This window comes from Ochotona curzoniae, unplaced genomic scaffold, assembly GCF_017591425.1.
Source record: "Ochotona curzoniae isolate NIBS_2020 unplaced genomic scaffold, NIBS_Ocur_1.0 scaffold_3835, whole genome shotgun sequence".
Taxonomy (NCBI): Eukaryota; Metazoa; Chordata; class Mammalia; order Lagomorpha; family Ochotonidae; genus Ochotona; species Ochotona curzoniae.
In genome coordinates, this window is record NW_024467114.1 from 10226598 (window position 1) to 10244105 (window position 17508).

Below are 17508 nucleotides of genomic sequence, written 5' to 3' on the forward strand. Positions count from 1 at the left end.
AAATAGAAAACTTGGGCTTTCAGATCTCTTAAGAAAGTTTATCTATTAGAAAGTTAGGGCGAGAGAGCATGTGCCCCCCATCCCCTGGTCACCCCACAAATGTCTGAGTGGCCAGAGCTGAGCTAACCCTTAGGCAGCAGTTGGGGAATCTCATCCAGCGCTCAGTGCTTGAGTCCTCACTTGAATGGACATGCACCAGAGCTGGGATCTGGACGCCAGCCACTCCAGGATGGAGAACGGTGCAGAAGTCTAACTGGCATTTGGGCTGCTGGGCTAGACACCAGCGCCAGATGTTGTACATTTTTATCCAGGAGACAAAGAATCTTGTGTGGTCCTGTGAAACCAGTATGCATTTAGTGTTACTAACTGTAACAGTGCACATGACTTCAGTTGGAATCAAAACATCCTTGCCCTAACAGTGCTTCCAGGTCATTCTAGCTCCCTACACACAAGCACCAGTTACCTCAGAATGGCAGTGGAACGTAAGGGCAGTAGGAGTGTTCCGAGCAAGGAACTGGAAAGCTTTTCCTTTCTGCAGGAAGCGCTGTTCATCTGTGGCCTCAAGGATGACAAAGGCTTGTCCAGGCTGAGGGAGTAGACACATATCATGGGCAGCGAACGATAGGTACAATGTCCTGGTGACACAGGAATGCAGACAGCGTCCCAGGAGCTGATTGGTTCCTACAGGGCTCACAGAGTGCAAGAGGAAAGTGCAGGAAGGCAGTGCGGATCAGATCCCTCCCTTAGCAGTTTTAAGGATTTTGAATTTTATTATTAGAGTCAGTAAAAGTCACTGGATACTTAAACAGAGTGTGGCAGGACAGTTGTAAACTTTTCAGACATGATTTTCTAGCCAGAAAAAAGGAAAGTGCAGAGTAGATTAGAGAAGGGCAGATGTAGCTACAGGGAAAATTGTGAAATCTCTCCCAACCCAGGCAGGAGAAGAAAATGTCCAGTGAGATTTGGCGTTTAGGTGCTAGTGTGAGAATGTGAGAATGTTTCTCTCCAGAGGTCTGACTTTGTCTTCTCTTCTGACATTTTCCTTTTAGGATTTTCTGTGGCATCCGGAAGTTAACGGTTCTATGAAGCAGTGTATCAAAGTGTGGACTGAGGTCTGTACTTGCAAATGTAGGCCTTTTTTTTTCCCCTTTTGAGTAACAAAAACCCAGGTGCATCCATGGCTCTTCTTTTGTTTGCTTACCAGTCCACTGCTCTGTTCTTTCTGCCTGCCTTCTGGATGGCGGCCCGGCTGTGTGGGCCTGCTTGTCGCACCTCATAGAGAAGAGATGGTGTGGACCCAATAACTCAGCTCTGTTACCACCATTCTGACATTCAGCTAGATTTTGTTTATGCCAGACTTTACAATTTTCTGTTTCTGGTGTGGTTTAGCTTATCCAAACCCAGGTAATCTTTTCAGCCCTAATAGCTGGAACAGTCTCCTGAGAGTGTTTTAGTTTGTTTTGTTTTGTTTTTTTCCCCCTCTTTGTCCTTTAAAACCATGCCTATGTACTTAAGGGAGTTTTATTTTTTTTTTTAAATTTCCGTGGCCTCTTGTTTTATCATTACATTTGTGCCAGAAGAGCTAAAGCTACTATGTTTCAGTTCATATTGTGCAGAGATAAATCAGATGTAAGTGCAGGCATATTGTTAGCCTCAGAAAACCCGTACATTCTCACAAGTCGACTTACAGTACAGTAGTCTCCATATAATTCTTGGTTTTTAAAAATTAAACCTGAATTATTCCCCAGAGGCATTTGCATTTGAGAGGATGAAACAATGTTCAATTTTGTTGACCTTGTTTTGCTTAATTACCTATTCTGCATCAGCATTTGTTTTGCATCTTTTTACAGAATATGTTTAGTACGGCAATCAACATCATACAATAAAAAGGTTTTTGTACAATCATGGGAGAATTTATCCAGTATTTCTAACTTTATTTATTGGAGAAAATGTATCCATCCAGGTCTTAAAAAAAATTGAGACTTGAAGAGACAGCTTCTAGAATTTGGCTCTTTTATAAATTGGGTTCTATACTTAGTGTATTTTGCTTTCGTTGATGATAAGCTTCTAAATGTCCAGAAGTAGGTAACAGTATTGTATGTGATCTACCAAATGATTTGAAGGTACGTTATGTTTCATATTTATGGCTGTACTTGAAAGAATATCCTATGAAGGAGTACAAATTCATGGTTAAACATCAGTTCGGCGTAAGTCCTTTAAAATCATGCAGACCCTACAAGTTACCCACTGACCTGCAGATGCATTGTATCCTCAGATTTGCAATTCTAATAATAAACTGTTTTTAGAGTCTTAATTTCTGTTGTAAAACTCCCTTTAGTTGTAGGGGGAAAGGGAAAATTAGTATATTTATATGGATTATATGGATTGCTATGTAATCATCTGGGATTACGTAGAGATTAATTGGTGATTTTCATTCATTCAAGGCAAATATTTGTGTAAATATGTATGTATATACAAGAGGATTTCGGACAATTCATGGGGAAAGAGAATTGAAAATTTTGTCTGGGTACAGAAAATTTTAAACTGCTGGACATCCATTATGTGTATTTTTAAAAGTATTTCCATATTAGGTTGCTGGATCCTGAAAACTACGAAGACTTACATTTTTTACTGTTTATATCTTATGACTAGTTTTGTGCTCAATATTAGAATATAGTTGGGTTCCAAATAAGACAAATTGATGCATGCATGAAAAATAAAGAAATTGGCATAGTGGAGGCAGACTACTGTTTCAAGTAGTATGTTGGTTAAGAATGTAAGGTGGAAGACAAGGACAGGGCGGGAGGACCATTCCTGAGGTTATGTTTATAGGGGATTGAACACTCAGCTTGGGGGAGAGTGCAGGAGGGAAATGAGATTGACACTGGAGGGAGTTGGGTAACTTGTGGGTCAGAGTTGAGGAGATTGGTAACTTGGGGGGTTAATTTGCGTTTCATTGCTCAAGAGATTGATACAGTTGGGCATGCTAAAACATGGGTCTTAACCCCTGTAGGGATAGAGGCCAACTAATGGGTTATGGAGAGGGACTGTAGACAGAGTAAGGGTCAAGCCCTCAGTGCATAGAGGTGCATTCTCTCTACTCTTTGATCAGAAGAAGTGAGGCAGGTGGGGTGTCTCTAAATGGCAATGTCAGAATAGGGCAGCAGGACAAGAGCAGCTGTTGGGTAAGTTCTTCTTTCTCTGGTCAGCTTGAAGAAAAGGAGACTAAGAGGAACCTGCATAAGGATTTAAGATTGGATTCCCACTGTGAAGATGAGAAAAGAGGCCACTAGGGGAATAGGGAATTGGATGAAGCCTGCCACACTGGGATGGGCATGTCCTTGCGGCCTCGGGATCAGGGACTTAAGCACTGTCTGTTTTCACAGTAGTTTACACTAGGCAAATGTTACCTTCATAATTAGATAGAAAGGAGGCTTCTTTAGAAATTAGGAGTCAGGTTTGTTTCTTATTCGATGTCTTGCTTTTAATTGTTTCTCGTACTCATGATGGCACTACCAGGTCTTTGATGTGGTGCAGAGTGCGGTGAACTCATCAAACAAACCCTCTAGTTCCAACTCTGTCGCTGCCAGACTTCTGCTGTTAGAATGGTTCTGAGTCCTGTCCTCACTGAAAAAGATATGTATAATACCCCCTTATTTGTTCTTAGTGCATTTTTAAAAAGATTATTTATTTTGAATAGAAAGGCATATTTATAAAAGGAGTCAGAGAAAGACCTTGTATCCGCTGGCTCACTTCCCAAATGGCTGCAATGGCCAGAGCTGAACCGATCCAAAGTCAGGAGCTTCTTCCAGGTCTCTCTAATGGGAACAGGCTCCCAAGGACTTGGGCCATCTGCTGCTTTCCTAGGCCTCAGGTCAGAGAGCTGAACTGGAAGCAGAGCACCTGGGACAGGACGCAGTGCCCTTTTGGTATGCCGACACTTGCAGGTAGAGGATTAGTTTGTTGAGCCATGGCGCTCGCCCCTCACGTATGGACTATAATACTTTTTAGTTTATTTTGTTAAGTCACGTTGAATTCAGTTTTCCTATAAGATTGCTTCTTGTGTGCACTGGCCTTGTGTTTCACTCACCGTGGCACACTGTGTACCCTGTAAGCATCTGTGGCTACTTTCTACTAGGCCGAGAGAGCACATTGGCATTTCACTGTCGGCACTTGATTTCCCAGAGTTCAACATGATTCACCTTAGACTTTAGTAGTTTATTTTTTTTAAAGAATAGCAGAGAGATAGTCATGTCAACATTATGCCATTCTGTATAACCATATAGCTATGCATTTCAGGTGTGAATATTTTATTTATCTTGTAACAAGTCTAAAGAGAAATTCTAAAAACTTAAAATACAAATAGAAGTCAGAGTTAAATTGTAAAGCAGAAAATGATAGTACTTATATTGTTCCTTGAACTGGATGAAACACGATTCTAAAGATGTTTCTTCCTTTAGGATCCCATTGCAAAGCCCCACGTGATTGTAGCAGGAGCTGCCACGGTAAGTTATTACATGGATTCTTATGATGTTTATGTCACACTTAAGGACATGCTGAGAAAATGCTAGTTTAAGTTAAATGTTTAATGTACTTATGTTTTAATTCCTACTTCTGTTACAAAATCACATTGATGAATTTTAATAAGAAGATCTGAACGAGTTGAGTGCATTTTATGCTAAGTATCAGTACTACACCTAAAACTGTATGCCTCATGAGTGTTATACATTGAAAGTCTAATTTATTAGAGCTTTGTCTAACTGCTGCATATATTTTATGGAATAATTTGAACATATTTTATTCCAATATTGAGTAAAATTTGAAATTATCTTAAAATAATGATCCTTATTATAGGTAAATCATATACTTTAATTTTTCTCTGATCAGTACCAAATTAGAGCTTAATGTTCACATCTTCTCAGTGGTCCATCAAGATTCACAATGGGAGCAGTGAAGCGCTTTCACAGTATAAGGTGAACATCAGCTCCATAGCACCACTGCTAGAGAAACTGGCGAAAACTAGTGATGTTTATTGGGTGTTACAAGGTAAGGAATGAATAATGGAAAAGTGTCATTTTGTACATATGTTTTGGTTGTTACCTCCTGTTTTAAAAAGTACAATTATTGCTTTTACAGATAAAGTTTGTAGGTTTATAAGATTAGAAGAATCTAGTGCCATTCATTTAATGTAAAAAACAGACTAAAAAGTTTCACAAGTAAAGATTACCTAGCCAGGAGCTTCAGCAGGCAGTGCGCTCTGGGATATAGCAAAGATGTGTTCACTTGGTGCTTTGTTGCTCATCAAGCGTATTTATTGTATCCAGAACGCAGAAAAAGTAAGCCTGTTTCATGACAATGAATCATTGGGAAGTAAGAATACTTTTAAATTTCTAGAATATTTTGAAAGTTGCACTCCCCAGTTTTTACTTGATAGTGAACTTCTTTAAGAGAAAATAGATATTAAGTCACCTCATTTCAGGAATTTATTGAATGTCCATTATTTCATGCCTTACACAAATTGAGATGCCATAGATATTTTAGCAGTTCAAGTTGTTTGTTAGAAACTCTTAAGTCAAGTTGGATTCAGTTAGGGTGATAATAATATGCTCCACAGTCCCTCATTTACTCGTAAGTTGTTAACCTTTCTCTTATTAAAAGGAGAAAAATTAAATTGTTTAGAGTAAGTCCTAAGAGAATAAACCTCTTGATTTTCAAATAACTTTACCACCTGGGGAATGTCATTTCCACACAGCTGAAGAAGCTGCGTGGGATACCTGTATCCCAAAGGGGAAACCTGGGTTCAATCCCAGCTCCACTTTCTATTCCAGCCTCCTGCAAACAAGGCACACCCCAGGAGACAGTAGTTTGGTTCCCCCAACTCATATGGAAGACGAAATCAAATTCCCAGGTCTGTCTACTCACCCGGCCCTGCAGCAGTCCTGGCCTTTGTGGCTTTTGGGGAGTGAAGCGACAGTTGGGAAGTTTCCCTTTCCTCCTTTCCTTTCTCCCTGTTAAAATTAATGGACTATATTGCCTTCTGGTTGTGTGAACAAAGTATATCGAATTCAGCAGTGATAGGAAAAAAAATGAAACCGCCTAATACAGAATTTTTGTTAGGCAAAATTTCATGTTCCATTTTAAATTTCTTGTTTCCCAATATAACCCAGAATCCAGAGTTTTTGAATTCTTCAGGTGCATTGTAACATAAAGCTGTGTATGTAGGGAAGAGATAACGTTCTTTATATCGGAAGACTGTGTTCATTTACTCAGAAACTGGATTTAGAACAGGAAAGATTGCAAACTTTGGCCAGTTTTAGATAAAAATAAATGATGAGGTCCCTGTTTTTCTTTGGACTTTCAGAACAAACTATGAAATGCAGATCTATTGACTTGTAAGATCACAGTTTCTGCCACTTTAAAAAAAATGTGTTTTGCATGTAGATCCCGTCTATGAAGTTCTGTTAAGTGAAAATAGGAAAATGATCACGAATGAGAAGATAGATGCCTACAACGAAGCAGCAGTCAGTATTTTGAATAGTAGCACCAGAAATTCCAAATCCAACGTTAAGATGTTCAGTGTTTCCAAGCTAATTGCTCAAGAAACCATCATGGACTCTTTGGATGGCCTGCATCTTCCTGAATCAAGCCGAGAAACTGTAAGAACTCCTGTTTGTCCGTAGGAGCAGACTGCCATATCAGTGATTGCTATCCTCGTTATCTGTATGCCATGTAGATATGCATCTGCAAATAATTTTGTTTTCTATTACCTAGCCGAAGATACAGGGAGTGAGAGTTTTCTGTAATGTAAGAAAGAAATTATGAATTGAGAGAAAAGGGAACTTTATCTATTGAGTGCTAATTACTTGATTTTTCTTCTAAGAGGCTTTAAGTTCTCGGAACTCTCATATTTGAAAACTGCTCTATGTTTTTATATTACAGCGTAAGCTTGCATGAGTTAGCTTCACTGAAGAGCACTTTAAAAAAAAGATTTATTTTTATTGAAAAGTCAGATATACAGAGAGGAGGAGAGATAGAGGAAGATCTTTCGTCTGATGATTCACTCCCCAAATGGTCACAATGTCCGGAGCTCACCCAGTCTGAAGCCAGGAGCCAGCAGCTTCTTCCTGGTCTCCCATGTGGGTGCAGGGTCCCAAGGTTTTGGGCCATCCTCCACTGCCTTCCCAGGTCACAAGCAGGGAGCTGGATGGGAAGTGGGGCCACCTGTGCATGCACTGGTACCCATATGGGATCCTTGCACATGCAACGTGAGGACTTTACCCACTAGACCACGCCAAGCCCCAAAGCACATTTTCTTAGTGTATAAAAGAAATTTTGTTCTTCCTTGTAGTTCATAGAACCTAATCATTATATAAGGGATAGGTTGGATACTGAGCAAATCCGAATCAGGAGCTGGTAAGAGATTTACATGTAGTACAATGTAGTTAACAGATTGCAATTTTTTATTATTAGACAGAGATTCTTAACTTTTGAAGGTCACAGAGCCCTTTGAGTAACTGATAAAGTCAGTGGTTCCATATTTTTACATTTACCTGTAGTTCATATACATTAAGGAGCTTGTGAGCTTCCAGCTTAGAAGGCATTTAACTTTGTGATGAAATTTCTAGGCTAGTATCTTCAGGATTGTCAACTATAGCATTTCTTGAAGTCTTTGGGGCTAAAAGGTGGAATTTCTGACCATTTGAGTGTTTTGAATGCTTAGACTTGAATAATATCATCATCTAGAGTCCAACAGCTGTCTAAACTGTAACATTTTTATATAGTTAGAGTTTGGTTGCATCTTCAACTAGAAAAAATATTAACAGCTTGCCCAAAATAATTTCATTGTAATTGAACATTTGAAGATGCCACATTTTATTTACATTAGAACATGGAACATAGTATTCTGTGACAGGTTGTGGTATAGCAGGTTAAGTAAGCCTTTACCAAAATCCTGCCATCCCCTGAGTGTCCCATTTCAAATCCTGGCCGCTTCGCTTCTGCTCCAGCTACCTGCTAATGTGTTTATGAAAGCAGTGAACCCCTGCATCCATGTAGGAGACCTGGCCGGAGTTCCAGGCTCCTGGGTTCAGCCCAGCTCGGCCCTACCCAGCCCTATCCAGCCCAACCCAACCCAGTGAACAAGTAGGTGGAAGATCTGTCTCTCACTCTAATTGCCTTGCAAAAAAGTAGATTTTTTTTAAAAAAGGTACATAGAATTCTAAATTAATTGTAAATGAAATGAAAGGCAGAGCAACTATCTTGAGGGGCTAAGAATTAATAATTTTTTATTAAAACTCTAGTTTTTTGGTTTGTTTTTGTTATGTTTTTAAAAGTGAAGGTCATAACTCATTAGCAAGCAGGAAAGTAGTTTTTGTGTTTTTTATTTAATAGAATGCTAGGATGCATTCCAAGTCATGAATGAAGGCACTGTCTCTGTACGTGTGTGCTGGGTCACCATAAAATGATTGCTTCATTGTGGACTAAAGTCTCAGAAGTTTGAAACACCATGTGCTATGTATTATAGACTGAAGAAATGCTATTATTTATTTGCATGTATATTCAAAAAGTGATAGCAAAAAGTAGGAAAGCATTTTGGTTTTAGTGCCAGAAAGTCAGCAGTATTGATAGAAGAAAACCTAACGAATGCAGAATATGTCACTGACACGATAATTAACCGCGTAACTCGATTTGTTCACAGAGTGCAATGATTCTCATGAATGTTTACTGCAATAAGATCCTGAAACCTATAGACGGCTCCTGCTGTCAGCCGCGGCCGCCGCTCACGCTCCTCCAGAAGCTGGCTGCTTGCTTTTTCACTGTATCTATTATTGGATATTTAATTTTTTATATAGTCCATCGTAATGCTCACCGTAAGAACAAACCATGTACTGATTTGGAAAGTGGAGAGGAAAAGAAAAATCTCGTCAGCACCCCCGCATGTGCGTTAGAAACACTCTTGCAGTCCCTCTGCAAGCTCGGCCTGATCATGGCTTACTTCTACATGTGTGACCGCGCAGACCTGTTCATGAAGGAAAACAAGTTTTACACACATTCATCCTTCTTTATCCCAATCATCTACATCTTGGTTTTGGGAGTATTTTACAATGAAAATACTAAAGAGGTAAGGGTAATCATGTTCCTTTGACTTTGTGTTTTGCTTTTTATTATAAGTTCTGTGCCAGAATTCTGAGAGCGGACTTAGATGAGCATGAAGCCATCACAGCTACACTCATTCAGTACGTCCCTGCCTGTTGCCGTCTTTGGAACAGTTTGGAGGGAAGAGTCACATGAAGATTTGTTGAAAAGTTGAAAAATAAACCCTGTGAAGAAGATGCCGTGCTTGGCATCATCTCTCCTGTTGAGGGGAGGAGACGGCGGGGGCACCCCTGATTCTGTAATCATCTGCAAGTTCTAGTCTTTTTCATAAAGTAAAAAATATACATATTAACAAGTCCCTACACGTGCAAAGATACTTTCTATCTATGTAAACGTAGGTTAAACATTCGTGCACGCACTAGAACTGACATAATGATATGGCTGCTGGAAAGATTCAGACTTTCCTGTTTTACGATTGCCTTCATCAGTCAGAAAGTGTGTGAGATTTCTTTACAAGATAGAATTTATTTGAATTAATGAAGACTATAAGACTAGAACTTTTCCTAACAGTGAGGTGAGGTGTAAGAGAACTAAAAGATTTTAACTTTAAAATTCTAAATTTTTACCAAAGAAAATTGTAGAATTTTTAAATTAGTAAATATCTGTGGTAGTTCAAATGTAATATAAAAAAATAAATATTAACTATTCAAAATATCTTAGTTTATCCTTATAAATCCATATTGAATTTTTAAGCTTTTTGTTATAGCTTTTCAAAAGAAATAAAATATTATTTTTGGCTGCCCATAGTAAAAATGTTCTTTAGAAAGAAACATTAGCTTTGTATCCTCTGAGAGAATTCAATGTACCTGATATGCACTGTTTTAAAGTTATCTTAGAGTGAGTTTTAAGCTCGTGTTGGTTTCTCTGCACAGACAAAAGTGTTAAACAGAGAGCAGACGGATGAGTGGAAGGGCTGGATGCAGCTGGTGATTCTGATCTACCACATCTCGGGAGCGAGCACGGTAAGCGGGACTGAGTCTGCAAAGCGGAGGAGCCGGGGCCGCTCTGGCGCTCCCAGGACGTCTCTGTGTGTTTTCTCAGAGACCCTTCTTTCTTTGCTCACACGTAACTTCTCTTTTTATTCTCCTCTTAACTCTTCAATTTTAAAAGCAAAATTATTTGTCTTAAAAAGGTGGGACAATAGTTTATACTTGCTTGACCTCAATTTTAGTGTAATACAAATGGCTTATATTTAACAATACTATTTCACATCATCTTGGTGAACAGTTAAAGTTAGAAGTAAATTTTGTGTCTGACAATTACAAAGGATTTGTAGTAAACAAATTACCATACAAATTAAATTAGATTGGTGTATCTTATGTTCTCCCCTTCGTTATAATTTACACATTTTAAATAAATAGGAAACATTAAAACTCCCTGTCCCAGAGAATGCAGACACAGGAACTTGTCAGTCTTGGGGACCCCGGTGCCTTGGGGACAGTAATGTCCTTGCACCTGGCCAGAAGCTTCTTCTTCCCTGGCAATCTTAAAAGCTGTGTGATTGTCATGGTCTGTGCTCACTGAGTTGCGCTGGAACATTCTGTCTGCATTACAGTTAAAGCAAGCTTTAGTGGGTCGGCCTACGGACCAGTTCTTCATACCAGTTCTTATAGTGAAGGTACAAAATGATTTCCCCTAAAATATAACTGAAAAATTTAAGAAGCTCAGTGTGTGGGAACTCCTGCTACATGCCTTTGTTTGCTCTGCTAAAGCACATCTGGAATCAGCATCGGAGTGCTAATCTGAGATAAGAGCAGTGTCAGCAGAAAGGAGTATTTCGGAGGTGTCATGGCAGCGGTAAGGTAGAGAGGGGGCACCATTGCCCCCGCCTGCTGGATGGCATCCCTGAAGGGCACCAGTCCATGTCCTGGCTGTGCCACTGGCAAGTCAGCTCCCTGCTGATGGCCTGGGAAAGCAGCCAGGTATGGCTTAGGACCCTGTACCCATTTGGGAGATCCAGAAGAGGCTCCTGCCTCCTGGCTTGGCCCCAGCGCAGCTCTGGCTGTTTAGGCTATTTGGGGAGTGAACCAGCAGGTGGATCTGTCTCTCTGTAACTGCCTTTCAAATAAATGTTCTAAATCTTAAAAAAAAAATTAGGTAAACAGTATTATTCCTCAAAGTTTTCAGATAACCCTAAAACTTACAAAAGATGTCTTTCTTCACTATTCTTCACTTAAAAATTATTGGTAGTTTGCCAGAGGGGTGAAGGCAGAAGGAGTGAAATGTAATCTTTAGAGAAATTCCATGGCCATGATGTATTCATCTGTGGCTGTTCCGGCTGATGCCGCCGGGTGGGATTTAGTGCATTCGGTTAGTTTTTGCAAAAGCCACAAGGGTAAAAGTGATGTGAGGAGAGCTATAGTAAGACTTGGTCCTGGCGCCATAGCCTAGTGGCTGAATTCTTGCCCAGCATACACTGGGATCCCATATGGGTGCTATTCATGTCCCAGCTGCTCTACTTCCCAACTAGCTCCCTGCATGTGGCCTGGGAAAACGGAAGAGAATAACCCAAAGCCCTGGGACCCTGCACGTGCATGGGAGACGTGGAAGAGGCTCCTGGCTTCTGGCTTTGGATTGACTCGGCTCCAGTGAACCAGCAGGCAGAAGGTCTTTTTTATTTCTTTTTTTTTTTTTTTTAAGTGAGACTAAATTTATAGGTCCAGCTCAGAATTCATAGAATAGATCTAGATATTTTTCAAGGAGTAAGTAAAGGGACAGTTTAATACCAGAAATAACTGACATTGGAACAAAGACTGGGCTAATTGGAAGGAAAAAAAAGAGTTTGTTTTAAGAAAATGCCCATTAGCAATGTAATTAATCACTGACATATTAAAAGGCAATCCTCCTATAAAAATTAGATACAAAGAATTAATTGCAGATTAAAGTTCTTCATATCAGTGAGTCTATAAAGAGTTTCGATCATATTATAATCATTTACCAACCTAGCATTCTAATGTATCTTTTTTGATCATATCCCGATGTGTCCTAAATTGCAGTTTTTAAACTATCCCTGTTCTGGAACTACATACTTTAAATTAACAAATCATTTGTAATGATTAATTACCATATGCTTGTTCCTTTATATTAGGTGTTGTGGTTAGAAATGATCTGTTTCTATACTGGCAAAGCATTAATGGCATAAATTACATTTGGGAGTTTGGTAGTTAGGTAACTGAGGGATTAATCTTATTTCAACACTTTTAAGGGTGTACTTGGTGGTACTGCAGGTTAAGCTACCACCTACAATGTCGGCATCACGTATGGTTTGAGTTCTAGATACTTCACATCCAATCCATGTGCCTTCTAACATGGGAAGCAGCGGAAGATGGCGCATGAACTTGGGCCCCTGTGACCCAAGAGGGCAGACATTGACCAGGCTCTTGGCTCCTGGATCCGGGCTTCAGCTTGTCCTGGCCCCAGCTGCGGCCACTTGAGGAGTGAACCGACATATGGGAAATCTCTTTCTCAGTCTCTCCCTCCGTCTCTGACTCCTCCTTTCAAGTATGCAAATATTTTAAAAATCTTTAAAAACTTGTAAGCTGTTTTGATTATTTTCATTACCTAATCTTAATGTTTTTATTTTTAGCTAAGCACGTTGTACCATTTTTTTGTGGTGAAAGAGAAACAGTGGCAGAAATTCCAGAGAATTATTCAAATAATCCAGATGGTCTGGCATACTGTGTTTGTTAGTGTAAATTCTTTTGTTTTTAATTAATTTACTTACTCATATAAAGTCAGTATATTTCACAAAACATGTTTGGAAGCATAGCTATGAGACATGGGTAGGGCAACAGGTTTGGAATATAGAAATATGTTAGATAATTTGTGTTCCATTATGTTTTGTTTTTCTTTGTTTGTAATCTTTTATTATGAGACCTCAGTTAAATGTTTTCAGGGGAAATTGTGGGAATAGAAAAAGAATAGAACCAGCAATCAGCACAGCTGTTAAACATAATGAAGTTGAAATTTCACATTTTTAAAAAAAATTTTTTATTATTATTTTTTTTATTGGAAAGGCGGATATACAGAGAGGAGAGACAGAAAGGAAGATCTTCTGTCCGATGATTCACTCCCCAAGTGAGCGCAACAGCCGGGACTGTGCCGATATGAAGCTAGGAGCCTCTTCCGGGTCTCCCACGCGGGTGCAGGGTCCCAAAGCCTTGGGCCGTCCTCGACTGCTTTCCCGGGCCACAGGCAGGGAGCTGGAAGGGAAGAGGGGCTGCCGGGATTAGAACCAGCGCCCATATGGGATCCCGGGCGTGCAAGGCGAGGACCTTAACCACTGCGCCACCGCACCGGGCCCCACATATATTTTTAATATTAAAATTTTTATTGTAAGTAGTACAGACTCATGAGCAACAGGAGGAAAAGCAGTCTGGGTGAAAGGGGGTTAAGGAGGCTGGCCGACCAAGTCAAGGTTGCTCCCTGACTCAAGATTTGTAGACAAAAAAAATAACATTTTTTAGCCATAGAGGATTCCTGGGGTAATCTGTGAAGTCTGAGTACGGATTAGATAGTGGATAATACTATATTCATATTACATTTTGGGGGCCTGTTAATGATAGTGTGGCCATCTAGGAACCTGTCCTTTCTTAGAAGATAAGTGGTGAAATATTTGGGAGTGCTGTCATCCAGCCTGCCACATGCCGTTGAAGTGTTCAGCTCGACCTGACGGCGTTCATTCTGCTAGCCCCACAACTTTTCTCTTGGTTTACAGTGCCTTAAAAGTTGAGAGAAATATTACATGAAATGTGTAACAGGCCAGCCTTGGCAGGGACTTGGCAGGAACTCTATTTAATGCAGTTATATGAGATATATTGTTTAAGTATAATCTCCAAACAAATATATTGCTTAAGTCTAAGTCCAACAACTTTGCAATCTCAGCCCAGCTCGAAGGGACTTGAAAATTTTATAGAGATTGATGAAAACAATTGGGAACCGTTAGCCTGAGTTTGGCATTTGTTTTCAAATATCTATAAAGCTGCTACATCTAAGTGTGATTTGCTGTGCATATGACCCTAGAAGTAGACTCCATCATGGTAACCATGAACTGTGTGTGGCTGTTAAGCAATTGAAATGTAGCTAATCATGATTGAGGTATTCTGAAAGTATGAAATATAAGATTAAGTATGAAATTCATATTTAAAAACTGCATATAAGATGTAAAATATTTAATTTGGAAATGGTAATGTTTATGTAAAATATATGTATTAAAATTCGTTTTACCTGCTTTTAGCTTTTTTGTTTGATTGATGGTTTATTTTGCAAGTCAAGAATACGATGAGGGAGAGAGAGAGGCAAAGATAGCTCTTCCATTTGTTGCCTCATTCCCCAGATAGCCACAATGGCCAACACTGGGCCTGGCCAAAGCAAGAAGCCCAGGGAGTCCTCCAGATCTCCCATGAGGGTGACAGGTCCAAACCATTAAGTATCTTCAGGCCATGAACAGACAGCTGGATTGAAATAGGAGCAGGCATCATATGAACCAGCACCTATGTAGATGCTTGTGTGGCAGGCAGCAGTTTTGCTTACTCTGCCACAACACCAGCCCCAGCTTTTAAAAGAAAATTATTTATTTGAGAGAGAGGAGGGGGTGGAGAGATGAAGAGTTCTTCTCAACTAATTTACTCCCCAAATGGCCAGGATGACCAGGGCTGATACAAAGCTGAAGTCAGGAGCTGAGAACTCCATACAGATCTTCAATGTGGGTGGCGGGCACCCAGTTTCTTGAAACATCACTGCAGTCTTTGAGAGTTGCATTAGCAGTAGCCTCGAGTAAGGAGCCAGGTGCAGCTGTGTTTAACCCTGGACCTCCTGTGTGGAATGTGGTACTCTTAACCACTGGGCAAAGTACTGCCTCCCCCTTTAACTTTTTGAGTGTTCTAGCCACATTTTAAAAATTACTTCAGTGGCTCATGCTTTGTTTCTGTTGGACAGTGGTGCCATAGAGAGGTAAATACAGTAGCTCTTACATAATAGACTTAAATTTTTCATGAAAGAAAAAAAAACTTTGTGGCAGTCAGTGCCCATTAAAGCAGACTGCCTTCCGGGGTTCTGTTTTCTAGTTATAGCAGGCTTGGTCAGATCATGAAGGAGGTATTTTAGAGTGTATTCAGGAATAAGGTAAGAGTGAACTTCTGGATTGAATAAATTCTGAGATTATTTTAGTCCTACATTTGCTGCTTTCATGACTGAGATATTCTGATACAACAGTAAGACATTTCAAAAGACTAATGATGAAAGCTAATAAATAAATCTGCTAGACACCTAGCTTGTTGATGTAGGAACTCACAGGTAGGAGATATGATTTTCAGTAAATAGTAAAATATTGGAGTTTTGGGTTCGGTTGAAGAATGAGATTTGAATAAGCAAAATGTGGTTGGGGGAAGAACATCCTAAGTCAGAATAAACAGGTCCATGCAGGTGAAATGGCTGTGTTCTGAGGTTACAAACCTTAATAAATGAATGTAATGATTAGAATATGCTCTTATAGGATTATAAAACAAAATAATTTCATGAAATCAGAATGGGAGGGAAATAATGCTTCTAAATTATTTGCATATTTATTGTAAAAGATCAACTTATATAACAAATGGTAATAAAGAGTATAAATGAACATTTGGCTTTTAAAAAATTATTTGAAAGGTAAAGTTACAAAGAGAGATGGGGCGATAGAGAGATTTTCCATCCACTAGTTCACAACACTGGGGGCTGGGCCAGGTGGAAGCCAGGAGCCAGGAGCTTTCTCCTGGCCTCCCACTTGGGTGCTGGGACACCAGCATTTGGGCTATCTTTTCTGCTTTCCAAAGTAGATTAGCAGGGAGCTAAATCAGAAATGAAACAGCCAGGACTCAGACCAGCACCCGTATGGATACCGGCATCCTAGGCTCTTGCTTTACCCACTATGCCACAGTGCTGGCCCCACTGACCATGTTTCAATGATTAATCGGTTAATTTAGAAGTCACAGTGACAGGGCCTTGTGCCATGGCTCAATGGCTAAATCCTCCCCTTGCAAGCGCCAGGATCCCATATGGGCACGGGTTTATGCGCTGGCTGCCCCACTTCCCAAGCAGGCTCCTGCTTCGGGTCTGGAAAAGCAGTGGAGCACGGCCCAAAGCCTTGGGACCCTCCAACCCACATTGGAGACTTGGAACAAGTTCCTGGCTGCTGGCTTTGGATCAGCTCAGCTCAGCTCTGGTCATGGTAGCCCTTTGGGGAGTGAACCAGCACATGAAAGATCTTTTTGTCTCTCCTTCTCTGTAAATCTGCCTTTACAGTGAGAATAAAACTAGAAACAATCACAGTGACAGACCTTCTGCCTGTTGGTTACTTTTTAATTCCTCAGATGCAGTAGCCAGTGCTGGGCGAGGCTGAAGCCAGGGGCCAGAACGTCCATCTGCATTTCGCACATGGTTAACAGGGACACCCACGCCATCATCTCTGGCTTTTTAATCACATAACAGAAACCTACAGAATTTGAACCTGGATCAGTCTGATTCCCAAGTCTACATCGTGTGGTCATTGCTAGAATATTCAATAGATCGTACCATTCAGCTAATGCCAAAATGAAAATGGTGTTCTTTATAAATCAAGATACTGTTTGGTGACCGTTGTGTATTTTCGCTGTTTGTCTCCGTCCACAGTTTCTGCCCGTGTACATGCACATTCGAGTTCTGGTTGCTGCCTATCTGTTTCAGACAGGGTACGGACATTTCTCATATTTCTGGATCAAAGGAGACTTCGGAATCCATAGAGTATGTCAGGTAAGGATGCATTGTGCCATTTTGTTTATCCGCCAATTTAATATTCTCTGTGCCTCTTGGGAAAATTTAAATATTATTACAAGACCATGAGTCATTTGAATTTCTGAGATAACACTCTATGTATTATTTTTGTGTTTAGTAACTTGAGGTAAGTTAGTTATTGGTAGTAGAAGGAAAATATAATTTGGAAGAAAATATAATAAAAACTGTGCTACACAAGGGACCACATTGCTGATTCACTTTAGTTTTATAGGAATGTACATAATTACCTGGAGTTAATTATTTTTCTCTGAGAAAAAGATTAATATTTATTGCCTCCACTTTGTGCTAGACAGTTTTCTAAACATTATTTACATGATTCCCTCCAACCACCCCCATTACAATTCTGAAAATTTGTCTTTATGTTCACAGATAAGGTTCAGAAAATTTATATAATTTCCCCAAGGTTATGTAGTCAGTGATAAAATGCTAATATAAATCCCGTTCAGATTTTTTTGTGTGTGTTTTTGATTAATGTCAATATTGAAAATGAATGTTGTAGAGATCCCAAGAACAGTTTCTACAAAACTGTTTATTATTGTTTTGAAG

At 39.8% G+C, this 17508-nt stretch overlaps 1 protein-coding gene across 4 annotated transcripts in view; it reads left to right on the top strand.

The window, feature by feature from the left end:
* The window catches only part of CASD1 (CAS1 domain containing 1), a 43920-nt gene that overhangs the window by 15742 nt on the left and 10670 nt on the right, over window positions 1-17508 (top strand). For 3 of the 4 annotated variants that reach the window (XR_005882057.1, XM_040964503.1, XM_040964504.1), the window contains exons 5-11: window positions 1050-1112; window positions 4461-4505; window positions 4923-5046; window positions 6442-6656; window positions 8699-9121; window positions 10029-10118; window positions 16801-16920. Coding sequence is in view for 3 of the 4 variants with exons in the window: in XM_040964503.1 (XP_040820437.1) it covers window positions 1050-1112; window positions 4461-4505; window positions 4923-5046; window positions 6442-6656; window positions 8699-9121; window positions 10029-10118; window positions 16801-16920 (1080 nt within the window). In the remaining variant the exon portion in view is untranslated. The remainder of the gene's footprint in view (window positions 1-1049; window positions 1113-4460; window positions 4506-4922; window positions 5047-6441; window positions 6657-8698; window positions 9122-10028; window positions 10119-16800; window positions 16921-17508) is intronic. The other variant, XM_040964505.1, reaches the window with a different exon arrangement.